The 27966-nt window shown below is 40.1% G+C and overlaps 1 protein-coding gene across 9 annotated transcripts in view; it reads right to left on the reverse strand.

The window, feature by feature from the left end:
- itpr1b (inositol 1,4,5-trisphosphate receptor, type 1b) overlaps positions 1 to 27966 on the reverse strand; it is an 84501-nt gene that overhangs the window by 13647 nt on the left and 42888 nt on the right. For 6 of the 9 annotated variants that reach the window (XM_026168868.1, XM_026168867.1, XM_026168866.1 and 3 more), the window contains 10 exons: positions 20775 to 20959; positions 14787 to 14970; positions 14181 to 14443; positions 12879 to 13079; positions 11325 to 11435; positions 10869 to 10964; positions 10664 to 10798; positions 10190 to 10297; positions 9044 to 9275; positions 5576 to 5698 (listed from right to left, as the gene is read on the reverse strand). In XM_026168868.1, the coding sequence (XP_026024653.1) occupies positions 5576 to 5698; positions 9044 to 9275; positions 10190 to 10297; positions 10664 to 10798; positions 10869 to 10964; positions 11325 to 11435; positions 12879 to 13079; positions 14181 to 14443; positions 14787 to 14970; positions 20775 to 20959 (1638 nt within the window). The remainder of the gene's footprint in view (positions 1 to 5575; positions 5699 to 9043; positions 9276 to 10189; positions 10298 to 10663; positions 10799 to 10868; positions 10965 to 11324; positions 11436 to 12878; positions 13080 to 14180; positions 14444 to 14786; positions 14971 to 20774; positions 20960 to 27966) is intronic. The other 3 variants (XM_026168870.1, XM_026168869.1, XM_026168865.1) reach the window with 1 other exon arrangement.

A 27966-nucleotide genomic window follows, 5' to 3' on the forward strand; every position in this document is an offset into this window, starting at 1 on the left:
ACTGACCTTCACATTGAACTACTTGCACTACACTTCACATATCCACATGGCTTGCATTGTTGACAGACAAAAACAATCCGTTTCTCCTCATATTATAGCAGCCACCTGTGACAGGGTGGAGGCTCTGGCAGTTTGACCAACTGACTCGGACCTCGTCATCGAGCTCCTCCACTTGTAGTTATTCCGGGTGTTTATTTTTAAGGCTTACACACTTCTGCTTGCTACTAGAAGTTCGCAACCACAGTTTCTCTCCAAACAAACCGCTTACAGCGAACCATCCACGGTCACTGTAAGTGAGGTTTTCAATAGTATTTAAGGGGATTCCATGTAGCTTAAGACAGTATGAAAGTGAGGCCTGCTATGTCTCAATGGCAAACTTGCAATAAACAACATTTCTGACCAATTTAGCTTCACTGGTAAAATTTGATATTTCTTTGCAAGAAGCTGGTTTTAATATTTAAATGAAGCATCTCAGCTGGTAAGAAAATAGGGCATGTTATGTTTTCATGCACGCATCTGTGTGGCGGTAAGCATTCACCATTTCACACTCATCCAGGCTGGAGAAACTGATCAGGAAGGCTAGCTCTGTGGTCGGCATGAAGCTGGACACTCTGGTGACAGTGGCAGAGAAAAGGACACTAAAAAAAACTGCTGGACATTATGAACAATGATGGGCATCCTCTGCACACGGCCATTAACAACCAGAAGAGTCTGTTCAGTGACAGGTTGCTTCTCCCCAAGACAAGAACTAACAGACTTAAAAACTCCTTTGTCCAACACGCCATCAGACTGTTTAACTCCTCTCTGCAGGGGAGAGGGAGGAGAAACAGGAGGACAAAGGAGGGGGGAACAACTAAGCTGTAGTGCCTCTTTACCTCACTGTACAATACCTTGTGCAATACTTTTTGTAAATAGTCAACGGTGCAATAGACTCAATACTTTAAATGTGCAATTCACTTGTATTTTTATTTCTATTTATTCTATTTATCCCCTTCGTATATTTTATCTGTATATGTCTGTGTGTGTGTGTGTGTGTGTGTGTGTATATGTATATATATATATATATATATATATATATTATTTTCTGTAACTCTGTAACTTCTGTCGGTGCTGTGCTTTTGGAGACCGAATTTCCCAGAGGAACCCACCCGAGGGATAAATAAAGTTTTATCTTATCTTATCTCTTAAATGCCTAAATCACCTAATTTTGCAGTGAGTGGTGTATCCTGGAATGAACCTCTAAGCTCTCAGAAGGCCTTTAACACTGAAAACCACATCAGGTTTCTGAAGCTAAGCTAACAACCTCTTTTTTTGTCTGCTCTACACCACTGCAAGGAAGTTCAAACAAAAGGGACCTCGCCGTTTGACCCCAGACAGAACAATTGAAAGTTTATGCGAAAAACAATGTGCGTCTTCTCTTTGCACTGGAACAATGGAGGCCTTAACGGCTGAGGCTTTTTGCGTCCCCACAAATATTGCCCTGAAGCAGAACTGAGAAAAAAAACGGAAGGGAATAAGAGACGGCAAATCAAAAAGAAAACTGAAACTTCACACAAAAACATGCTCAGGTCTGCTTATTCCTTTGGCTTGTGAAGAATCTCCTGTAATCACTCAGAATCTCTGTTTGAATGAATATTCAGTCTTTGAAGTTACAACTTGTGACCAAACACCAGACAGAGTTTTCCCTACCCCTAAATTTAGAAATGAAAGCCTCGTGACAGCCCAGAATGATCTGGGATTATAATCATTTGGGGAAGAAGGTCAAATCTGGAGATCTCAGGGATAATAACTTTTTATGTCCACATCCTTGTTGGTTAAAAGAAAAGGAGTGTATTTAATGTATTTTAAATGAAGATCAATATTCATTACGCTGGTTTGTTTTGGGGTTTTTTCCCACTTTTTTGTCCTTTTTACTCAATACATTCAATTGTTTGTAGGCATTAAACTGACATATATTCTTCAGGGTGATTACTTCATACTTTGTAGTGCCAAAATCTACACTTTAGGCACAAGAGACACGACAGCTTTAGAGCAAATCAATTAAATCAGCAGAGCACTGAATTTCTGTAGGTGCTTATATGCTTACATAATTTCCATAGTTGTGAACACGGGGTTAAGTAAATGCATGATGGATGATGGACTTTGGTTGACATAACAAAACCTAACCATAACCCATGTCAGAAACTGATAGGGCATGAATGGAGCATCACTCTGAAGACACTTTTTGCTAAAAACAAAAGAGAAGAAAAAAAAACTGTTTGGAAACACGTTTAAATCTAATCAGCGTCGGCAAACGGTGACTCTAAAAGAAGGATGGCACACAGAAAATACCGATGTTAAGGAATGAATAACACCATCTGTAGTTTCAGTATCGAAATGAATGGCCTCAGTTTTTAAATTCTGGCTAAGATTGGATCTCAGTTTGGTTTTGTAAAAACATAAATGCTTCTAGATGCCTTGTAGCATTTGTTGTGTAGTTCTGGTTTTGTGGGGTGGGGGTGTGTGTATCAATCACAAAGTCCGCTCTCGTCTTAACCCTCTCCAGGCAGACGTTGCAGATTTGCAACAGTTAAAACAACAACCTGATTACCCCACATACATATTTTATGAGGTTTTTTTACTCAGAAGTACCACTGCAGGACTTGGTTGTGCATTAGCAACAAAAAACTTAATTTGAGCCTGAGAGGGTTAAAGTTGTGACCACTGCTGTCTGGCTGTATCAAAATGCAGAGGTCCGTTTCAGAAAATGGGTTTAGTGAAACTGAGAGATGACGATCCACTGGGTTTTTTGTTTCAGACAGAGCTAAATAAAACTCTGGGTTACTCATCAGTTATTAATGGAGTCTGAATCCACCTGTTCCTTGGCAGGTTTTCTTCAACAAACACAGAGTTTCTTTGCGATGTCTTCCCTTTTCCTAGTCTGAAGCAGCTGTGTGAAACTTGATTGGTTTCCTCATTGATACAAAAACTTTAACACCAAGTGCATGTCTTTATAAACATCAAGCTGTTACCACAGAATTGCTTTAAAATGACAGCTTTTATGAAGAATCGGCCACCAATGTGATGACAAATGCTGCTGACCAATTTTTAGCTGTGAATACAACCTTTAAATCTTCCTTCTTTATAGCTCTGCAGATATCACTGAATCATACACCAGAGCTTACTTTACTGATAACCGTTTAGATAAAACATGTCTGTGAGAAGACAATGATCAGTCATCAGTGTCATTTGTCATGTGAGCACATGTGAAACAGCTTTATCACAGTTAGCAAGTCATGTTGTGTGTGAGTGAAGGACACCGTGGTGCAGTCTTCCACTTTAATAGGGAAACTTTATGATTTCTGTCATAATGTGTTCTGATAGCATTTCATGCTCAACTACGTTCACACTTATACATACAGTCATTTTGATCAATAAATAATAGCATAATAGCGCTTGGTGTTGAACTAAACACTAAATACTAAAATTCACTATGACTGGCATTGATGCAGTAGTTTGCACTTTCTCTGCGCAAGAAGCAGCAAGAAGGCTCCTGGGTGAAATCTCGTGTCATGTTTTCCCTGTGCTGCGTAGGACCTCTCTGGGTACTGCCTCCCACAGTCTACAGACATTCATGTTCAGTTCATTTGTGATTGTAAATTGACCTTAAAAAATGGTTTGTACTGTAAAGCATTATGAGTTCGCTTTTACATTTAAAACTTCATTTAAAACAGATCACTGCTTGGACAAATATTTATCAGTTGTAAAGCAAGACATCTGCCATTTGAAATCTTGCTGTATGTGTCCCTGACGTGATTCTGGCTTTTTAAGGTGGTCACAGTATTAATAGTCTGGGTGAATCTATCACATACCATAATTACCAGAAGTCACGCAAAGAGAGAAAAAAAAAAAGACCTCAGAGGAAAAGAAGTGCAAAATCAATATTTTATGACACCACTGCAGTTCAAGATCCAGCTCTTCAACCGGGATTGCATTCTCTTCACAGCTGTAGCGATGCTCACACCTCCCCAACTTTGGTTAGGGAGGTGTGAGGCTACACCCAAACCACAAGCACGGGAACATACAGCATTCTGTAAGGTCCTTTAAAGCTATGCACTCACAATTCCTTTAATCTGATCAAGTACTGGCTGCAACTGTGGAAATGAATATTAAAAAGGTCTAAACATAGAGCATTTCGTAAAGGATGTGAAAATTGGGACGCAAATCAACAAGCCAGACACCCCTCATACATCTCTGAACAGCAGCCAGATCTCAAATAGATTTTAGTTTTTTTGTTTTTACTTCAGATTAAAAGACAGAAAATAAGCAAATGTGACATTATGTAATTTTTTGAGACATTGGACAGCTAAAGGTATTTAATTGTTGCTGCAGATATCCACATTCCTTGGTAGATGCTAATATAACCAAGAGTTGCTAACATTAATCAGATTTCTGATAACACTAGTTTTTCCACTTCTAACATCTGTGACTCCAGCACACACAACACCTTTTTTAATTGCTCTGTGCCAGTAACAGAAACTTGGTGAAGGAAAAAATAAACTATTGCATTTCTCTGCATATATCAAAAAGATTCCTGCCATAACTTTACAGGCTAATCTACACTTTTTAGATCACAGTTTGCCTCGAGTGGTCGAGGACTACTTTCTGTGAGCTGGAAGGTCTAAATATGCTGAGGTGTTGCGATACACCTGATCATAAAATGAAGAAATTGAAGAGTAAACACTCAGTTTCTTTCCTGTTCTTTTTAACCAGGTCTCTGATAACACACATGTTGCACTCTCTGCATCCCGCCCCACCCCTGATCTCAGCAGTAATGCTTGTGTCACTCACTCCCATTTCCTGTGTTGTAGTAGTCACACTCATTGTGTTAACCACAGTGCACACACACACACACACACACACACACACACACACACACACACACACACACACACACACGCACGCACGCACGTACACACACACGCACACACATACACACACACACACGCACGTACACACACACACACACGCGGATAACAATCAGGGCATAAGCAATCTGTTATTCTCAAGTGTTAAAGTTGTAAGTTGTAAGACGAAGGGTCTGTCATGGTGTCCACATGTGTAATCTTCAGCTCAGGCACGAGAATATAAGCAGCCATGAACTGAGACATGCTAACAGGATGTTCACATAAAACAAAACTCTGTTTATCTGTCTACAAGCTGTAGATTTCTCATAATGCTGCTTCAAATTGACCTACACAGCAAAGCTTATCTCACATTTCACCTCGGACACTTCTGCTACAGCACACCACCTCTACTGCTGGGTGTTCGACCATAAGCAGCTCCGAGGATCGAGTCGATGAATCGTTTCTACTGTTAGTAGCCATACACTATGAACCAGATGGCAGTACCTACACAGAATATTTACAATATTTGTTCTGTGTTTAAGAATATTATAGCATGATCTCAGCTGCAGAATGACTTTTTGTTTGTGTGTTTTAAACTCTGATCCAAAAGAAAACTGACAGAAGTCATCTTAACAGGGCAATGGCAATGACTGGGTATCATACACAGAGAAAGACTGAGAGTGACTGACCTCCACGGATGCCTTCCAGAGGGTAGAAGAAGGCCACGAGGAGGTTCATGAGCACAGCCAGGTTGAAGGAGATGCTGCTCCAGAATGACATGTTCCTGGAGCACCAGTACAGGATGGGCTGGGCTAGAGGACAGCATAGTGAAGCACATTAACACAGATGGCTATGCTAAAGCACTCAGATGTAGTGCGTACATGTTTGTACTCCAAAAACTGTCCAGTGTTTCAGACCAACCAAGTTTCACTTTCAATACCTTTGAGTCAAAGCTGAAAAAAAAGATTTATACAGATAACCAACTTTGCACCAACCCTAAATTACATGAACTGCTTGAACTCTCTCTGTCGCTGTCGACAAACACTGAGCATGGCAACTATAAAACTGGTGCCATTAATAGTTTCTTTCGTAAAGCCAATTCCAGCTACTCCCTTGTCACAAGTGGCAACCACAGCGAGCAGCTCTGCTTCTTTGGTTTAGAAGAACCAAAACTCGCTGAGTGAATACTCTGGATATTTGATTTGGTTAGTAAATTTGGTGTGAAACACAGTCAAACAAGTCAGAATGCGAGTGTGTACATTTACTGCTAACATAACCACCTAAACAGAATAATCTGGGACACCTCAAATCCATTTAAGTACTCAAAAATCACACACATTTCACATTTGAAAAAGGAAAAAAATACCCTCAAAAAAGCCCAAACAAACTTGGGACTCTGTGGAAAATGTAAACAAAAGAATGCAACAATCTGCAAATCATTTAAACAATAAGCATCTGAATAGAATTTCAAATTATGATTCATCAGACCACAGGACATTTTTCACTTCTGCTCAGACCATCCCGAATTACCTAAGGCACACAGCAGATACTAGTGTTTTGCTCAGTTTATTTTATTTGATGTTGTTGCACGGTAGTATGAACATTTGGAATTTTTGGATGCTGAATGTTTTCTGAAGTATCGCCGAGGCTTTCAAGTGATTTACACCTGTAGGTTTTCACACTGTCCCTTGTTTTCAGGGATTTCTCTGGATTCTCAACATTTTTATGATTTATCATAGATGATGAAATCTGGAAATTCTCCTCAGTTTTCCAAATCATTATAACCTCTGTGCACTGCTGCATTTAGTGACCCAGTAATTTACTGACAATCTGCTCATCAACCAAACTACTTCCACACATAGACATACTATTTCAAAGTTGGTGAATCCTTTTAAATTTGCCGTATTTCTGCTTTATATGTCCTAAAGCCTCACTGAAGTTTAGGATCGGAGTTATTTTGAAGGTGAAATCAGAGTCACATGTTTCAGTCAGGTGTGGGTGGGGGCTCGGTTTTATTCAACGAATGGGGATTTATCAAAGTCTGACTTTCATACATTTAGGGAAGTGATTCACAGCACAAAAAGGAAAAGAAGTGTGTTTGCAAAACCTAACTTAAAAGTCTGAGCACCAGACTTTGTGTAAAAAGAAGAAAAGGTCATATGCAAGGTCACAACTGAACTGCAAGTAACATCCGAGCAATTAAAGGCGACGCATCGGCTTATGTTCATGTTAATGAATGCACCAAAAACAATAGTGTGAGTGTGTGTGAGTGAGTGTGAGTGTGAGTGTGTGTGTGTGTGTGTGTGTGTGTGTGTGTGTGAGCGTAAACAGATCAAGGGGAAAGCCACTGATCTTCAAAAACAACACTGCTACTGGTTTGACAAATAAGACCTTGCACAGAACCTTTGTTATAAACGAGAATCTTTGCATTTGGAAAAAGGACAGCACGACATCTCATATGTGAAGCATGGTGATGTCAGCGTCCTGTTTTGGGCCGGGTTTTGCTCAATCGAAGCACAGGTTAACAAATAGCTTCTTAGTCTTAACACTTAATATGCGGTTTGTGCTAAAGCGTTGAAGTTTAAATAATAATGCAAATTATTTTGCTGTTGATTCTTTTTGTTTATTTTCCATTTTAGACAGCGACAGAGTTTTTTTTGGAAACAGGGTTTCGCACTAAACGCTTTTCCTCTTTTGAGTAAAAACAACTTGCACGCACATATTTGCCCGCACACTCACACAGACACAGCATATTAGACCTTGGTCAGGAGATCAGTATCGTGGCTAATGCTATTTTGAGGTCGGCTATTCATTAGAAAAGAAGAACTGCGGGTGGGGACTTTTGGCAACAGAAGTCACTATATTGATGACAAGCGGTTAGCACCAGTGGAACAGCACAGTCTCCAGCTGTGCTGATTCATTCACATAGGAAAGAGGCTGGTCTCTTCATATTTTTTTTTCCACATTATAGGCTAACGCTGTCTCTTCTGGCCTGACCGTATGACGAACCACAACCTTTTCTTTAACCAGCAAAGACAAACAAAAGCAAAAACTGGCAGAGTCAGGTAGGCAGTCGTCAGGAACCGGACCTGACCTTAAAGGGAAAGTCAAAGTAGTGCTATTGAGTGCATAACTAAAATAACTTAAGATTAATGAACAACAAAAGATTAAAGTGAAAATGACATCAGGGCTGAGTTTTTAATGCTTTGCCTTTGTGTCCTGTTCCTGCTTTCTTTTAGCCCAGCTTTGATTGATGTCAATGTGAGAATAACCTTACAGCTGGTATGCAGGTAAAGTACATCAAACCATTAATCCCATTATGTTGGGAAGTTGAGGCTTTTAGTTCCCAGAAAAACAAAATACAGGAACCTGAACATTGTAATATCACAGCAGTATACTTTTGTTTTTATCGAGATTAGAAGATGTGATAATATCACAACATTGGGAGCTATATGCTGTATGCTTTGCTACTAATATTTATTATTAACAAACCAACTCAGTGATTACAGTGCAATTTAAATATAAGCAGCTTATAAAAGTTTACATGCTCTCTCGACTTTCATCTCTCCAGGGTTCAGCATTTTGGCAGCCTCTTTCAGACGTGGACCCTCATCACAACATGTCTCTATGGGTCAACTTTATTCTGCTACCAAGAAAGAACCGTTCTTGCAAAACTTTGAACCAAACTCATTTTTGAGTTTTTGTGTTTTCTTCGTGTTTGTGCGAAGTAGGTCCAATTTACTCTGATGCAACAGATCTTGTAATGCTGCTGCAGCTAATCTCTGACAGATCAGTGGTTAGCACAATTCAAAGTTGAAGCTATGAGTGAGACCTGTCTGAGGGTACAATATAGCTGTGAGGTTCTGTCTGCTGATAAAACATTTGAAAACCCCCATAAATGCTGTGGTAGTTGAGGCCTTTATATTCTTTATTGGGATATGCGTTTTTGTAATAATGTTATATGTGGAGGACACATTTGGAGTAATCCTACTAGAGTGAGAGGGAGGGAAACTTTGTGCTTATCCCTCATGCCAATATGTAAAACATAACCTGTATGCAGTGTATGTGTCAGAAAGGGGCTTGGGGCCTGGAGGGATGCAAGAAGAAAGAGCGTAAACCAGGCACTAGTTCATAAAGAGTTGAGGAGAAAGACGCACAGGGAACGGTGTTTGTGTTACCAGTAGCCTCTTGAGTACCTCGCAGCTTCTTCTGCCAATTCATCTCATTGAAGAGATCCTCAGAGCGCAGGAAGAAGTCATTGATCTTGCTACCTTGCTCATCTCGCTCTGTGGTGTAGTATACACGCAGCTTGGACTCTTGAGTGAGGAACTCGCAGATGTTGGGCACAGGGAAGACGATCTGCTCCATTGTGCGATCCAGCCGCACAATCTGGACACCAAACAGAGCAACAGTCACCGATCAAAACATCTGTGACTGCAGCAGGTAAATAATTCCTTATTCTTTTCTTATATGAAAACAGTTTGTATCCTTAAAGAAGTCAAGATTATTGTAGTTATAGTAAAAAGAAACTGAAAACTAAAACAATACTGTGGAAAAAAAAAAGATTTTATGAGCTAAACAAAATAAATAAAAAAACAGTTTTATTTATTAGTTTGGCAAAATCTATCATAACTTGACTGACGAGGCTTTGATGGATAAGTTTATTGAGACTAAAACCAAAAAAAAAAAAAACTAAAACACTGAAGCTAATAAAAATTAAAGTAAATCTAAACATTTTCAAACAATATGAACTAAACTGAAACAAGCAAACCCACTCTGGAAACTCGCTGAAGCTGAACTGAACTAAAAGCAAAAAGTAAAAATAGTGGTTATATTTTTTAAAATGAAAAATATAACCACCATGACACCTCTGATTCAAATGGACTGCCTGGCATAAACTGCTCTTTAGAGGAAAAAAACAAAAACAGGGTTGTTTTCTTTCCAAAAGCAGCTCATGAACTGAACCAACAACTTGAGCTTGGAATACTGCCAGCAATCTGCATTCCTCTTACTCATCAAGTGCACCAAACATGCCAAAGGTACTCGTCATTCTGTCACACGACACAAAGAAACACAAAAACAAGCCAAGAAAAAAAAGTATCACATGCTCCAAGTCAATAGTTAGGCCAAAACATGTCACAGTCCCCTTAAACCAACACTGGCATCTTGCAACAGAGATGTTAGATAGAGTTCATCCAGAAATAAAACTGTGGGAAAATGATGAATTGAAAATAAAATACAAGACAGACGGCAGCAGGTGAACATTAGCGGAGTTTATTTACGACATGGAGCCAGACACTGACCTCAATCTGAGCGGTGTGTTTAGCATAGAACTCCAGGGCCTCGTCGCCCTCGCCATATGTCCCTCCTGGCTTTAACATAGCTTGCAGCTCCTTGTTGTGGCGGGCTAACTGAAAACAGATGATTGACAGACACTCGTCACAAGTGTTACTTCCAGCATGTCAAAAAGGTTGGGCAACACTGCTTGTATTTAGGTTAACTCTACATGATACTTTTCCTTTTTTTGAATGTGTCAGCTTTCATTCCCCAGCAAGGTTGCAGGGTGGGGCTGTTTAGCCCCATGATTACCGTCATTCCACTAATTGATTGTATAAACAGGCCCTCTGTTACCGAGCAGCCCACAGCCTGAAAGCTTTCAAAGAGGAAATGATTATAAAATGAAAAGTATCATGTGTTTTCAGGAGTTACTGGAAATCCACTGGTCTTATTTGCTCATGGTGTGTTCCCCTTTCCACACCTATTTTATAGCGGCTTACTTGATGTGCCAAGATGTAGATGTTATGACCAACATTGCGTGGAGACGCGGAGTGCTCCTCCTCTCCATCCTCACCCTCCTGCGGCTCCTCAACCTCTATCTCTCCCTGCATGTAGGCCTTTTTGATCACCTCCACCTGCAGAAAAAGTTGACTGTCATAACAGCACCTGCTTGTTACTATGCAACTGTTTGCACTGCACACATACCAGCTCTTTAGGTCTCATGTTATACAGTATCCTCTCGGCATTCTCGCTGTCATGGCGACTCTCCATAATTGCAAGAAGCAGCTTGGAGGCATTATTCTGGGCAAAAGATGACAAGAGACAGATTGGCTTTTTTACCTGCTTGTCAGCATTCCAGACTTCCAGAGACAGTAAATCAAATGCAAGTGTTCTTTCACGCTTTACTTCTGCAATTTGTGATGGAGCACAGGAAAAACCCGTGCTGGCCAGCCCTGATTTTGGGTAGCTGATTCTACTTTCAGCTACTGTCAGTGAAACTGCAATTCCATGAATTTGAATGTTGTATCTAAAGCTTTTGACACTGTAATGACACAACTACCACATTACTTCTCCTACAGACATGTAACACCTGCATAATCAAATCAAATAACACCTTTTAGACGGATTACTAAAAGTATCACACCACTTCAGAACACTCACTTTGAGTTCCAACACCAGATCCATCCTCTTCTTGCCAAGGGGGTTGATGTCATTCAGGATGAGAGCAATGATGATGTCAATGCCATTGCACTCATGTGTGGCAATGCAGTTCTAAGGAGCAAAGAAAAAGAAATGGCAAAACACAAGCTTGACAGTAGTTCTGGGTTAAAAGAATGTTTAATCTCTGCTGTTGGTGTTTTTCATGATATAATCAGTAAAACCAGCAGGACAGCAGACCAATTGTTTTTTCTTTAGCAGTAATAAGATAAGAGTCTGATCCATTTTCCTGTAAGTCAAGCTCTTCTCTTTTTTCTGCATCTATTATTTGTACTTATGCACACTTACAAATAAAGATTTTAATAAGTGCGAGATGGACGAATTGGAGGGTTTTATGTCTGAAATGGCAAATTTGATAGTGCATCACAAATTCATGCAATGTGACAGCTGTCACAAACCTACAGCCAGTTATAAGGTGCCAACTTCAAAGACAACATTAACCGGGTCTCTCAACAGATTACGTATTCACTAAGAAAGTGGAATTACAAGAAGAGGAAACAACAGTAAGTTATCCAAGAAATCTGGAACCATCTATCAGGTGGTATCTAGAAAACAACCAGCACCATTCTGAAGGCGGGAGTGGCAACATTATTTACATCTCATATGTTCTTTGAAGGAATTCTCACTCTAATTTCAGGGACTGTAAATTTCACGCAGTGTTATAAAACACTCAATTAAGTTTCTTAATCTTTATTTAACCAGGAAGTGAAACTACTGAGATTAAGAATCACTTTTCTGAGAGCGTCATGGGCAGAGGGTACAATCAACATCCTGGAGAAAACAGGTGGGATGACAAAAAAAAGGGCATAAAAAACAAACAAACAAAAACAAAACAACTTTGTTCCAGATTTCATTTGAAGCCAGATTGCCCTCAGGTTTTTATTCCCGGCACGGTAAGGTAGTGACGAGGCAGGTCACATATCATAAATACTGGCCAAGTTTCGGAGGCTTCACACTCATAAATCACACGAGCTGTCAAACATGTACCACACCTCAGAACTGAACAATAAGTGTGGAAGCCAAATGGTTTGGAGTGACTTGATACAATTTTACAAACAGGACATGCAAAGCACAAATAAAAAGAATTCCAGCACTTGTTCCCGTTTATTCTCTCTTTGTGAACAAAACGCTGTATTTAGTCTGGCAATGCCCCTCTGGCACTGTGTAAAGGAACTGGAATCAATTCAAACAGAGACTGTATTTAGCCAGTTGCTTGTTTAGTCATGCCAGTTTCACACTTGTTATAAAAATGACCTCACAGCGGCAGGAACAGAGGATGCCGCCATCATGTGAGAAGACTACTAACCTATGCCAAAGAACAGAGGCGTCCTACCCGGAGTAGGCTGGTGTTAGCGTGCTTAGGAAAGACAAGAGCCTGACACATTCCTGACTACAGAGAACTCAAACAAAACTAGCATCACGATCACAGCCGGTCATCGATTTGATAGCTACAGAATATAAAAAGCTCATCTTGCACACAGGTGTACAGTGTGTTACCTGGTTCTCGTGGCAGGGGCCTTGGCAGTATTCAGTAAGGCTCTCCACAGTCTGGTTGATAAGTCCTACATTCTTCTCATTGATGTAAAGTCCCAGAAGCCCCAGTCCTCCTGTGGTGCTGCCACAGATGCAGTCCAAGAACTGAAGAGTCTCACACACCAGATTATAGTTGTTCTTGTTATTCTGGTTGCGTAGAAAATTCTACAGAAGGACAACATGAAAATAAACACTCAACATGGAATCTTTCTTTACTTGGACTCATCTCATCAAAAACTTTAAAAGCCCCTGTAGGGAAACATAAACACTTTGTTAACAGTTAGTCACAAAATTAAAATATATGTGATGTGGCATGAGGTAAAACCAAGAGATTTAATATGAGATGATTCACGAGAGTGTTGGAATCTGCAGAGATGGTTGGCAAAAGAGAAATTCCTCTACTTAGGTAATCTAAACCATTTTCTCTTTCTCGCTGACGTAAGAACTAAATATAAAAAGTCGTGATGGCTTTTCCAAACCTACTGTATACGGCAGCAAGACAATTACTGCAGTGACGTCTTTGGAAAGAACACAAACATCTCAGTGAACTGATCATCTGTGCAGCGAGGCTAGCGGTAAATCAATATCTGGCTCCTACACAGGTTCAGAATGGGAGAGACAGCACAGAGCCAACCAGCATTTAATGAAGGCCTGTCCCAGTTTGGAGTGCAAGAATCAGTGCAAGCAGGAAGTTTTCTGTCTGGGCTGCCGGAGCTAGCCACTACCAAACACGAGCACACTCATCATAGTGAAACCAGACCAGCACATACAAGACTGTGTCAGGAAGTTCTGCAACTGGTGCCTATTTTCAACAGTTTCATTTCTGTATAAGATGGTGTGATGACTGAAATTCAGAACACGGGACAGAAAAAGTTAACCCTGCTCCCATCAGCCCATGGCAGCCTATATATTATATGTATATATATTCAAGGATTCAAGGAGCTTTATTGTCATTCGCATCATGTTAAGATGAGGTGGAACAAAATTATGTACACACGGTCGAGCGAAAAGAACCAAAATAATGAAGAAACAGCTTTTTTTTTTAAAGTAATAAATATATATATATTTTTAAACAAACAGAATAGCAAGTAATAAAATAATATAATAAGTAGGAGTGAAACAACCTGAGTACCAGTATCGAGAATGGTATAAATACTTTAGCAGCAAAGGGCATGATGACCAGCACTGATAAAGTGACAGTGTCAGTAAGTGTCGTATATATAAATAAAGGACTTATAATCACAAGCTGGTCTGATGATGGCTGACCTGCAGCTCTCTGTTGTGGTTCTCACACAGCAGCTGCATGAGGCGCAAGATGGGCTGCATGATAGTGATGGTAACGCTCATCTCGCCCTCTTCCTGGCTCTTATCAGCAGTTGGAACAGGAGAGCCATCAGCTGCAGCTTGGTGCTCTTCGGCTTCGGCCTCACGACGATAAGTTGTGTAAGCCTTCTTGGTGACCGCAGAGGCCTCAACTAGCTGCTCCTTCACTTCCTCAGTCACCATCGCCACTACCGGCATATCTTTCACTAACCACAGGTAAAGAAGAGGCAGTCAAACACCACAGACCATTGGACAAGACAACGGTTACAATGACTGTTCACTTGACAAGTTAAGAATTTATGTACTGATCCTTGCTGTCATTTACACATACAGAGACATGTAGAAATGATACATGTGATAAATAATAATTTTGTACACGGCTATAATTAATAATGAAGAAACGGATCTACTGCCTCGTACGAAGAGTGCAGCAGAGGTTTGCTTTTCCAGTTTTTCATAGTGTCATATGTGACTTATTTGACAATGCAGTCAAACACTTCCTTCTCTAGCCTATTGTTATGTTGGTAACGCCAACACTTGTCCGCTGACCTTTCTTGCGTGCCGGTGTGTCTTTGTCTGGTGGTTCCTCGTCCTTTTTCTTGCTGCCCAGGTCACTGGTATTGACAGTCACAGTGGCTTTGATCTCCTGCTGGGCCAGCTTCATCCGCTCATAAAACACTTTAAAGAATTTCTCAGACTTGTTGTCTCCCGTTAAACGATGGAAAAATGACCTCTGGGGTGGAGACACAAAAGAAAGAAATTAAATAATACGAGTCGCTCAGACAATATCCTTATAGGTTTTTAATTACCTTATAGTGTTTACATAAAAATCGGCATTTACACCAATATTTTAAACGCATTTTAATCTCTTATTGGCATTTCTTATCATTGTCTCTGCTAATTGTTCTGCAGCGCTTTTAGCCAGAGGTTTAGTGAGAATTAGTTATATAATCCTGCTCTCACAGTGCCAGGAAAACATGCTCTAAAGGCTCACCTGATTTTACACTATCTGCTCTCTGCTCCTTATCAGAACTTGCTTCTGGCACCCAGAGTACTCAGATGGGTCTTAACATGCACAAGTACATGACCAAGGGCAGAAACGAAGACGAGCTCTGGGATTAGCATGCAGCCACATTTAAAAACATGCACACACCAAAAGAAGCAACTACACAACCTGTCGTGCAACCTGTACTTCACACGAGCGTACATGTAAGCAGGAAAATGCACACAGCTGTATAAACGTGTTCATAGAGTAGGGCTCACTCGTGCTGAGTGCATTTGTTTAACGGCAAAAAAGCAATTACTTTTTGCTTTTATAAGCATTCAAACATGAAACACGAGACGTTTTCCTCAAAAACTTCTTACTCATACTGGAGCAAAGGAAATATTCTGCAACCTACAGCTACGCAAAGGCCAATCTGGCTTGAAAGCCCTGTTACATGGAGCTGTTGTTTTTCTGCAACAGGCTCATATGTTATGTCCCATTTTCCTCTCAACAATCCCTCCTTACATAAGACCTGTAATCAGCTGAGTGGTTACAGTGAGGGCACAGAGCGCCAACACTGTTACATCAGCCGCAGAGGGCGAGCAGTGAGGGAGAAAGAAAATGGGAGCGGGAGAGGAAGAGAGGAAAACCCTGCCCTACTTTTCACTGCCAGAGCGGCACGAAGTGAGCGTGTGGTGTGAGAGGGAGGTGGAGAAAGGGTCCGAAAGTGGGAGGTGGGGTTGATGCAAGCAGGAGTTATCACGTACTGAGATTCTGGGGCAGCTTTCAAAGTCTGTTACATAAGACTCTCTCCAGGTTTAGCTAAACTCAGTTAAGTTTGAGGAAAAAGGAGCAAAGCATAGAAACAGTACAACATCAGCAGTGCATTACGCTGCATGAGATAAGCAACATATGCGCAGGAAATCAAGACAACTGTTGAGACATCTTTCTGCAAAAATCACCTGACTCAAATCCCAAGAGGAGCAGAGCACTCAGTGTATTAAGTTGTTTCCCTCCCTTCCTTTATGCAACAGTTTCTTTTTCAAGCCGTTAACATCGTGTTGTTGACGAGGGTCATTCACTGATAGTGATCTGATTAAAAGTCAGACTTATGCAAGCAGGCAGACTTCTCCCAACAACAGCTCCAGGACAGCAGCTTTACAAGATAACTATATTAAACAGAACTCATGACTGCGGCCATAAAAACTCAATTTCTCCACTAATGTGAAGAAAAGTATTTTGTCAACACTTGCTTGTTATTTTTACTGAACAGCAAGCAGCAGCTGTTTTCCTGTCTGCACACAGTCAGGGTTGGACACCTGTGACATGTTAAAAACATTAAAAACTGTCAAAAGACAGCACAAGTTGCTTACTCACACTCCTTTGTTAGATATTTCCAATTTTTTAGAAGTTAAAGGCTGTTTTGCTAATCAACTCTACAGCTCTGTAGCTGACAGGAAGATGTAAATCAGCATTGTTAGATGGCAATTCACTCAATAAGTGAGTCCAATTTCCTTCAATATGACAGGATCTCAAGCCTAACTCAGATAATCATTTATACACATGTTGCAGGCTAAATTAGTAACACTAATAAGGATACACCTAGACAATGAAATGGGTTTGTATAAAGACTTAAATCCTTTCTTGCACTTGTACTGCAACACTTTGGCATGGATCGCATCTTTATTGCTGGATTGTAGGACCTCATAAACAATAAGGCTTTAGATCTGGTTATCGGTGCTGAGTAGCTACAGCTTGTTGGAGGTGGAGCAAACAGTAAATTAGGTGGGTGTGAACTCAAGTTTTGTCTTATCTGTGTACTTGGGAAGCAGTCAGAGAGTAAGAGTACAGGTCCAACCACATGCTAACTGCCACATTGTGGCTTACTTCCTAGCAGAGAGAGAGCAGAGCTAGCTATCGTGTGCCACGATGAGATAGAATTGAAAGATTTTAACTTTAAAAAAAAGTCCCGGTTACAACTTTTATAACCCTTTGAAGATTGTGCCTAGCTGCAGCTTCTTTGCTGACTGCTGAGTCATTCTGTAGAGAAAACTGCCATCACCTAGTGAGTCTCTGTTTGCCATCTGAGGCAGTTTAAACGTCTCCCACTAAAGAGCCAATAAGCCTCCTGGAAGCAGTTTTGATTCTGCTGCTTTAGGTTGACTTGAAATCTTCCTCCTATCTTACAGAATCAATAGGACAGCACAGCAGGCCCTCCTGTCTGATTATTCTGCACTTCTACTTTTCCCTCCATTTCCCGTCAGCTGCTACCCCAGCTTCTGGCATCAACACGAGCCGGTTATGTAAGGCCTGTTTATACCACCAGCTCTCCCTTTCTTTTTATCCATCTCCCGCCTTTGCAGCCTGACACCTTGGTGAGTGACAAAGCCATCTCTGTGCTTATTGGAGGGCTTCAGTTGCGTACTCTGCCACCGCCCAGCTGGTATCCACAGAGATCTGCTCTTTGAAGCTATAACAAGACTTCCAGATAGCAGGTTTAAATCAAAGCAATCTACACGTGATTGCGTTTTCTCAGAAATCTGCACGGGCAACCATCCACACAGTCTAAAAATGTATGCAGTGACTTCAGCAAGTAATGATTGAAAGAAAAAGGTACACATGGCAGGACTGAAATAATTGGACCTCCATAAACTATAAACTGGGATCTAAACAGTAATTTCCTTGCCCACGCCGCAGTTAAACGAGAGCTGGTATGCTGAGGGCACCGATGCCTGGAAACTCACTTTGCAGAATCTTTTTAAAGCTTTCCAAGAGGTAGCTGTGAAGTGAAACTGAACCGAGAAGAGGCGGGAGGGGGTAAAATCACACTTGGAGGGGGCTGAGGGCAGCGGTGTGCCACAACAAGCCTATTGAGTAAGAGCAGTCGCACCTGTTCGTGCCTGTGACAGTTAGGGATCTGAGGTCCTGATGACAGCGATCACAAAATGGATGGGGGGCTCGGAGAAGCAGAGACTTTACACTTCGTCTCTTACATAACACATAGGCACACACTCCCACAAACTCTAAGGCTGTTTATCAAATAAGCTTTATAGTCTCTAAGTATAACCTGCAGTATGGCTGCGTACATGTGTTCATGAAGTGGGCATTTGAGTATGCACGAGTGAGGTTTTATGATCGCTCTAGTTTTGCTGTGTGCAAGCTGAAAATTACTCAGGGGCTGTCACAGTGTTTTACTGCTCATCTCTGAACCACCTGGAGGGCACGAGCATACGTGTCAGGCAACATGTTATCCTGTCCAGGGTGAGCTGTGCAGGTTTTGGTCATAATATGAGAGTTATGTAGGTCAAAAAGTAATGTTAGACCTACAGCATGTATGCTGCACAAGACAGGCAGTGCGTCATTTTATTGTCAGACAAAATTGACAGAAGTAAAGTTGGCAGATTTTGTTTACTTAAAATAAATGTTGTTACTTTATGTATTTGAAAGTGAAGATCTTATTCTCACTTAGACCAACATAGTGAGACGCCTGCTACGTGACTGCTGAACATGAGTATGAACACATGCGGGGTTGACTTACTTACTGGTGACAGCTCTGCCCTTTGGGTAGATATGTAGATAAGTAGATACAAAAAGGCTTAAAAATGTACTGACAATGCATCAAAAACATCTTTTGTTCGTCTACCAATAGTTGCGTGTTTGATGAGGTGCATCGGTGACATCAGTGAGTCCTAGGTGTTACTAAACAAAGTTGGCATATCTTGACAGGCCTAGATTGGATTCCCATGACTCGGTGAAAGCATGATGTTTCAGATCTCCAGTTTCTAAAGCTCTATTTTCATCAGACAGACACGCCTGGGTAGAAGAAAAGACAGGTAGGACTGTGCTATGACCCATTTCTTTCTGTCTTTACTAAGACATTGACTCCTTCTCTCAGGGCTGTGATATTAAGTCCAGCTAGCACAGAGCTCTGGGCCCTGTGTGAACCCTTTCTGAAGCAAAGGAAGCGTGCGCTCTCTCTGTGTCTCTCTCCCTCTTTCATTTATTTATTTTCTAGAAATTCCATTGGCTAGGCTACAAACCTGGATTACCTAGAAAACAAACAAGCAGCCTTCTTGGAGAAATCTGGGGCCATGTTGTTGTCCTGCTTTTCATTTAGACAACAAGAACCCTTCTGTCCTAAAAGAAGGGCAGGCAACCAATCGTTGTGTAAGACAGGAAAATGTGATGCATCTGCTGATATGCTGTAAATTAACTTTGGATCATACATGACTCCTCAACAAAGCTTACTTGTCCCAGCATCATTCCAAGGAAGCAGAAAAACACATTAACTCAAAACAGGACCTTACTTGATAAAAATGTTCTTATTTAAGATCATGAACTGCTTTGCTTATCAGGTTCACTTTGAGGTGCTTCTGTACCAGCAAGTGTAGGCCTCGTCACAGTAGGTGTCACAGGTAGAAATGTATACATTTACTAACGGCTCAAAACTGCTTCTACACTTGTAATGTGCACAAGAGACTCACTGAAAGCTGCAGTTAAAGCAACAAAAGTAAGCTACAGACTGCTTTCAGTAGTGGACATCAAGCTTTTTAATTATGCCCAGAATTTAAAAAGTTACAAAAGCAATCCTAAAGAAGGCTACAGGTCTTTCCAAAGGTAGCAGCAAAGACTGTATGAAATTTAACGGCTCTCTTTCAAGGCCTTTAAGGATCACACCTTTCATTGCCCTCTTAAAAGGAGCAAAACATGACCCAGATAGGAGTCTGTTAGAAGGACTGGGGCTCTGTGTATTATTCACCTAGACACAGAGAGAGGCAGCAGCTTTTGTAACAGGAGTCATGTGAGAGCCTTTGCATACAAAGTCAGGCCTTGTCAGGTAACGATACTATGCAAATAGGAGGCTATTATGCAACAGCCTTGTTTATGCAACACAAATACTAGAGCACACATGCATAAACCACAAAACCAGAATATTCTGATAGACAGCTTATGAGCAGCATGCACATACAAACACACACACACACATGCACAGACACACAGACATACAGACACACCGCAAGGCTGAAATAATGCAATAGTACACAGTGGTTTTCTCCACTCTCATCCTGCTTTCTGTGAGGTTTGCAAAGAGTTAGTGTTGCCGTAGCAACCCCTGCCTGACAGTAGAGAGGTGATGACGTGCTTGGCTGCACAGCTCGGACATCTCCCAGCAGGCTACTGTTCATCTTCCTTTCTGGTTCTTGGCCTGAGCTTTTTTTTTTTTTTTTTAAACATAGAAAATGTGACAACAACATGCTTTCTGTATTGTTGTGAAGTCGAGCTTTTAAAATACAGTCAGGCGGATACTCTGACAACAAATATGCGCCCTTTTCCTGAAGGCATCTTTAGCCTGTGTTGTTTTATGTTGACAGCAGCAGAGCAGCACCGACTTAAATTCTTGACATTGCGGGTGAACACATGAGATAGCATCTTATTGAGATTCTGCTCATGCCTCTGTGTAGGGAAAGGCTTCAGTGCATTTAATTGCTGGTTAGACTTGTAAGTGGTGAACTTTTACTTGTGAACCCTGTGACCCACTCCCCCCCACTTACCTGAATGACTGTGTTTCCACCCTCCAGGAGTGCAATGGCTAACAATATGCTCTCTTGGAAAATCCGATCGCTGGTGGCGTTCATGATGAGGTCAATGACCAGATCAGAAGCCCCTTCTTTGTCCAGGTGACACTGGACCTCCGCTAAGCTCAGCTCCCCTCGACCTCCGACCCCAGAGCTGACAACTAAGGGCAAAGAAGTCAGAAGCCCGATCATTCCCCTTCACTGTTTCCATCAAAGTACAAAGAGCAGCAGTTTTATCTAGACCAGGGGTGTCAAACTCAAATACACAGTGGGCCAAAATTCAAAACTGGAACAAAGTCGTGGGCGAACATTAATATTTATTGAAAAAAAAAATCTTCCTCCAGATATAAGAATGAATCTTTTCTTATGGACTCAAATAAGTTTTGCTGGAAAACTGAATATGGAACAAGCAAAGCTTAATACTAAACAATATATATATATATATTATCTGTATAATACCAGTAGGCCAGCTCTAATAGTAATTTGGTATGGCTTTGGTATGGCCAAATTTGGCCCGCAGCCTAATTACATTTGGCCCGCGGGCCAGAGTTTGACACCTATGATCTAGACACTGAGTGAAAGGGAACATTTAGTGCAGAATTTATTTAGGAACTCTGTAAACTAGCTCAACTAACAAAGAGAGTGGGATATCAAACATGAATACAGGTGGATTACTGTGACTGTTAGTATCAGGTATTTAGTGCATACGCAAAACAGTTTACTGCTGGCCTTCAGACCAACCTGAATAACCAGAGAGATACTATAAACACTGGGTTATACCCTTATTACCTCTACCAAGGACATTATGTTTTAGTGTGAACATCATTCTGACATTATGTCTGTAAACATGACAGCTTAAAAAGTTTTGACTGAAGTCTGCTAAAACTTTGTAGGGATGTAAAGTTTTTAGCCCCACCAAGGTATTCAAGGGCAACTGAATGACCGACAATGACCGGCAAAAACAAAAAAAGCCTTATAGCTTACTTCTTCTTGTGTATTGTCAATATATGTGTATGTGTATGTACACACACACACACACACACACACACACACACACACACACACACACAAATTAATTAATTATTCCCTTAAAAGTAAATACTGCAGAGACAGTGAGCTACTGTGGCGGAGGTTTGTGTTCTTTGAGTCCTTGTTTGGATATTTGTTGGTTGCACAGGTATTTGTTTTTTTAATTTCAGGATTTGTATCTTTTTGTGTGTTTTTAAAAGGTGGACACGGCGGACAGTGCTGTGCATTTAGCTTATAAATATAGCTAAAATCACAATGACATTTGGGAAATTCCTAATAATTATATTTTTAAAAATCTACATGTGGTTGATTCAATCACGAGCGATTGTTTCAGTTCGGTTTATTGTGTGGATGCTTTAAGCATCCACACTATTGAGTTCCTCTTGGGACTTCCGTACACTTTTTGGCACTTAACTACTTCCACAATTTTCAGCCGATTTTCACCGTTCAAATTTTAAAATATTCTGCTATTTCTGCTAATTCCTGCTATGTCTTTTGGTATTTTTCACTATTATACTTTTTAAAACATTAAGCTTAATTTGTCCCATTGAAATGAATGGGAAACTTCTGCAATTCTGCTAAAATTTGCTTGTTTCTGAAACTTAACTACTTCCTCATATTTTCACGTAGAACAACCATTCAAACTTTAAAATGTTCTCAAATTATTGGGCTATTCAGGTATGATTCAGCTTTTTCAAATCTTTTACCGTTTTACCTTTATGCCTCTTAAAGTTTTCAGTTGCAAAATTGTGATTTTTCACAAAATACATGCGTTGTTATGGTTGCTATGCACTTGGCTTCCAGTCTGCCACTGAAGGTTTTGCAGTCTTCTCTTCATGTCCGAACAACTTCTTGCTACTTGCTCAATCTTCACTCAACTTCCACAAATTATACATCAAAACGTAGGTATTTTTGCTGGGTTTCCGAAAATGTCACTATCATTGTTGTGGGGTTTATAGAATTTTGGCAAATCTCCTCAGACCAACACAAAGTCGCAAAACTCTCCATAGAAAGTCAATGGAGAGCTTGTTCAAAATCACCGCTTGATTTCTGTAATGAGAGGCATATTCGAATCGTCATATCTCCTTAACGAAGCAAAGTTAAGACATAAGGCTTGTCCCGATATATCTTCAGACACTCCTGATGCTCACAATTCAAGAATTATTTTCTCACCTATTACCGTTCTGAGATGAGTTAGACTTGTTTGAGGGAAGGAAATTTGTCCCTCGCTCAGATTTCATCAGATTTCAAACTCTGGAAATGAGGCACTTTTTTCTCTCATCATATCTTTTTGATGGATTTCCACAGAGCCCTGAAAATTTCCATGACTGTTCACCAAAGCCTGCTGTTTCTTACGGTGAAAGAATGATTTTGATGCTCCATATAGATTTAGAGTAACCAAAGGTTGTTTGAGAGCAAGTCAAGGCAGTTTTTGCTTCGCCTCTACTCAGTTACAATGTATTACAAGTCATATATCTTTAATAATTTATATTTTATCTCTGAATTATGAAGACCTGAAGATTCCCCCATCTCTTCTGAACAAAACGATGTCTGAATGACCGTTCTAGCCTCTACGGTTAGGAAATTATGGCCATTTGTTCGAGGGGAATCCTGAATGTCAGAAATACACTGAAGAAAACTCACACCTCTCTCTGTGTCTGTGTGTGTAAGGGCTGACTACAGCAGGTGCAGCTAATTTAACTGACCTACATATACCAAGCCCAGACTCTCCACAGCTCCTGTTCCCTTTACTGTCTATGTATGTGTGTCTGTGTATCAGTATTTCTCCTATGTTTAAGTATTACTCCTCAATCATAGTATTTCTGCTAAAGCAAAGTACTTCTACTACATCTTAGTACTTCTGCTAAATCATAGTATTTCTGCTAATTCATAGTATTTTTGCAAAAATCATGGTATTTGTGCAAAATTATGGTTTTGAGGCCAAATCATAATATTTCTGTTATTTTATAATATATGTGCTGAATATATTATATGTGCCAAATCATAGTATTTATCCCAAATTATAGTATTTATGCCAAATTACAGTATTTCTGCTAAAAAGCAGAAATAGTCCTTTTTAGCAGGAATTTCTGCCAAAAGATAGTATTTATGTTAAAACATAGTATTTCTGCTAAATCATAGTATTTGTACTGAAACATAGTACTTCTGCCCAATCATAGTATTTGTACTAAATGATAGTACTTGTGCCAAATCATAGTATTTGTGCCAAAGCATCGTATTTGTATGGAGTCATAGTATTTTTTCTAAATCATAGTATTTCAATCAAATCTCAGTAGTTGTTGTTAAAACGCAGTATTATTGCCAAATCATAGTATTTGTACCCAATCATAGTATTTCTGCTAAATCATAGCATTTGTGCCAAATCATGGTATTTGTGCAAAAACATAGTATGTCTGCAAAACCATAGTATATCTCTTATGTTATAGTATTACTACTAAGGCATAGTATTTCTGCCAAATCATAGTATTTGTACTAAATCATAGTACTTGTGCCAAATCATAGTATTTGTTGCACATCATAGTATTGGAACCAAAACATAGTATTTGTCCCAAAGCATCGTATTTGTATGGAGTAATAGTATTTCTTCTAAATCATAGTATTTCAATCAAATATCAGTAGTTGTGTTAAAATGCAGTATTATTGCCAAATCATAGTATTTGTACCCAATCATAGTATTTTTGCCAAATCGTGGTATTTGTGCCCAATTAATAATTCTGTTATGTTATAGTATTACTACTAAGTCGTAGAATATCTGTTATGTTATAGTGTATCTGCGGAATATAGTATGTGTGCCAAATCGTAGTATTTATACCAAATCACAGTATTTGTGCTAAAACATAGTGTTTCTGCCATATTGTGGTATTTGTGCAAGAACATTGAACTGTTATGTTATAGTATTACTACTAAGTCATAGTATTTCTGCGTTGTTATAGTATTTGTGCTATAACAACACAAAAACATGTTTGAGGGGTGGAAATATGTCCTCCTCTCATTTTTCAAACTCCAAAAATGAAGCCGTTTCTTCTCTCGTCATATCTCCGCGACGGATATACAAAGAGCTATGTAAATCGCAGTCAAAGTACACCAAAGTCCGCTGATTCACCCAGTGCAAGAATTATGCTTCTATCCCACCTAGTTTTTGAGTTACACAACGTTTTGTAACTCCAAAAAACGGCGTTTTTCGCATCTCACCGCGATCTAATTCTGACTCCTCATCACCCTTTTTTTCGAGGCGCCCTGCCCCCTTAGAGGCGCCGCGATTGGTAATGACACGGCTCTTCAGACCAAAGGTTATGGGTTCGATTCCACTTTGGCCCACATGTTTTTTTTTAACTACAAATTTATACACTATCACAGACCGGTAATTCATATTGATAATTTATTACAATTCTGCAAAGTTTAATAATTTTAGCAGCTTTTCTAATATGGACCTCAGATTCTTGTTAACAGTCTATGGCAGAAATACATACAAGTACACAGCCTGATGAAGCAGACAGAAGCAGTACCTCTGATTGGTTCAGCATTTTCACCTCTTATCAGCACAAATCTCTGCCTCTTCTGCTGTTTTCATTAGAATTTGAAGCTTTTCCACCTTTTTTCAGTTACGTGAGAACCAGTTTGGCTCAATGAGTAGCTGAAAAATATCAGCCTCTTGTGCTGTTTTAGCAGGATTTCAGAGTTCAGCTTTTTCACTTGTTTTAAGCACAGATTTCAGTTTCTTTACCTCATTTCACAACAAAGTTCTTCCTCTTCACCTCTTTTCTGCTAATTTGAGCTTCTGCTCCACAGTGCACATTTTCCGTCTCATCATATCTTTGCTTGTGACCAGAACTCGTTTGGCTCAGAGGGTAGGGCAGCTGCCGTGAGACCCGGTGGCAGAAGTTCGAATCCTACCTGTGACAGTTGCTACACATGTTCCCTGCTTGCATGCGCTCTGCTTTCTTGACACTCTCCAGTGTGTCATTACACATACAGCCATCTGCAGCAAGCACTTCTGCTTCTACACCTCTTTTCAGCTCATCTTTTTGCTTCTTTACCTCTTTTCAGCAGAAATTCTTCTGATTCACCTCTTTTCTGCAAAGTCTTCAGCCTTTCCACCTCTTATCAGCACAATTCTGAGCCTCTTCTGCTCATTTCAGCACAATTGTCAGTCTCTCCACCTCTTCTTTGTGAGAAAGAGTTTTTTGTTTTTTCAACTTTTTCAGCTTTTTTCAGCAGACATCTTCAGCGTTAAGGCATCCACACAGCATTTTCGCAGGAAATGCAAATTTTTCTAGTTTTATTTAAGATGCTATTGGGTAAGGAGGAAGTAAGGCGATTTTGAGTCATGTAATAAGCCACAGGTGTCTTTTCAGCCACCACACACTCAAAGAAAAGAAAAGAAAAAAAAAGCACGTTAGATGTGTCTCTAATCCACTGAGGTACTTTAACTCCTACTGCTGCCAACCATAGCCAGTAAGAGAAGAACTGGTGAGATAACAGCACCCATCAGAGCTGTCTCTGGCTGGGCGAGTCACTGAATCAACAACACATCCCATTCTAGATGGAGCTTGGCTCTTTGGTCGCCTGGCAACAACACGACCTGCGTTATGCGGGAGACAGAGCCAGTACGCTCAATAGCAGAGCCCCTCAGGTCCAAGGGCTTAAAGCAGTGCAAGGCCACAGCTGTGAATAAGATCTTTTTTTTTTTTTTTTTCATGCCTTCTAAAGCATTATAGACCAAATATGAGTCATCGCTGATGAGAGACACGGCGTGACTCACTGGAATAGGTAAATGTCACTTACTAATAATCTATAAAATTTATGAATGTCAATCTCATGTAAGCAAAAAGAGTGAGGGGGGATAAAAATACCACTTTAACCGTTTCCTGTACAAATTCCTGATTTGGTGAGACCCTTGGTAAATAACTAAGGACACATTTGCAAATCCTTTATACTTTACTGTATATTTCTTTGCAAATATTAAAATGGCAAAATATTAAATGTTGATAAAGGGACATTTTATTCAGTTTCATTGAGGCAAACTGAGGCATTTTCAAATCGGATGCCAGCAGTATATATTACAATAAATTATATGTACTTTTTTTTTTTTTTTTTTTTTTTAAATGGACCATAAAAAAAAATACAAAGGTTATTTACTTATTTATTTATTTATTGTTACGGTAAGTTAAAAAAAAATGTATACACATATGACAGTTCCGGAAGTACTGCTGCTTTTTCTCTGTCATTTAGGCCTAACTAAGGTGAAGTGAATAACTATATTTTTACTAATTAGGCCCACTGGTCAGAAGCTTAACCAGAAGCAGAAATTCAGACAGCCAAGAAGAGTTTTACTGCAACTTCCTTGGCCCAAATGTCGTTCACCACTTGCCTTACTCACCAGATTTGCCTCCCTGTAACTATGTCCATTTTCCAGAAATGAAATTCAAGTTTAAGGCTCACTATTTAGCCACAGTGGAGAAGAAACAGGCATGGCAGTGGTACAAGTGCAAGCAGACAGATGCAATGGGAAAATAAGCAAAGCTCAGAGTCCAGAGTGGCAGCAGAAGATGACCTTGATGGCTTTAATTTGACCTAATAAACAGGTTTTTTTTGTTATTTTTTTTTAAATATGCTAACATTCAGATGATGGCTTTTTCAGTTAAGCGCTTGCTTTTTTTGACAACACAACGCCAACCCACATTCTCAACCTCTAAAATGTATCCAAAGTTAAAGAGCCACAGTTCAGCCTACCCGTTTCCACTGCTTCACAAAAAATCCGAAGCAGTATGACAACGGAGGACCAAGACAGCCTGAGCACCTGAAATCACTTTCAGTACTACAGCAATGAGTCTCTTCAGTTCCTAAACACTGAAGACTTAAGACAGTGGTAAATGTCAATTTCAAAATTCATTACAGATTCAACATTTGCCGTGTTGTCCTTTACTATTTTCAAGCAAATGCACAGCGTCTATCAGGTAAATGACTGTGAATGTGGGCGCTGAGTTTAAAATACAACATTTACAAAGTATGTTCCAACACAATGCTCGGAGCACGCTCTGTTGACTGCTACCCACTGGAAACTGTCACTCACTCACTTTTCCTTGTAATCTGTGCAACTAACAGAAATATTTCCAGC

The sequence above is a fragment of the Astatotilapia calliptera genome, chromosome 5 (assembly GCF_900246225.1).
Source record: "Astatotilapia calliptera chromosome 5, fAstCal1.2, whole genome shotgun sequence".
Classification (NCBI taxonomy): Eukaryota; Metazoa; Chordata; class Actinopteri; order Cichliformes; family Cichlidae; genus Astatotilapia; species Astatotilapia calliptera.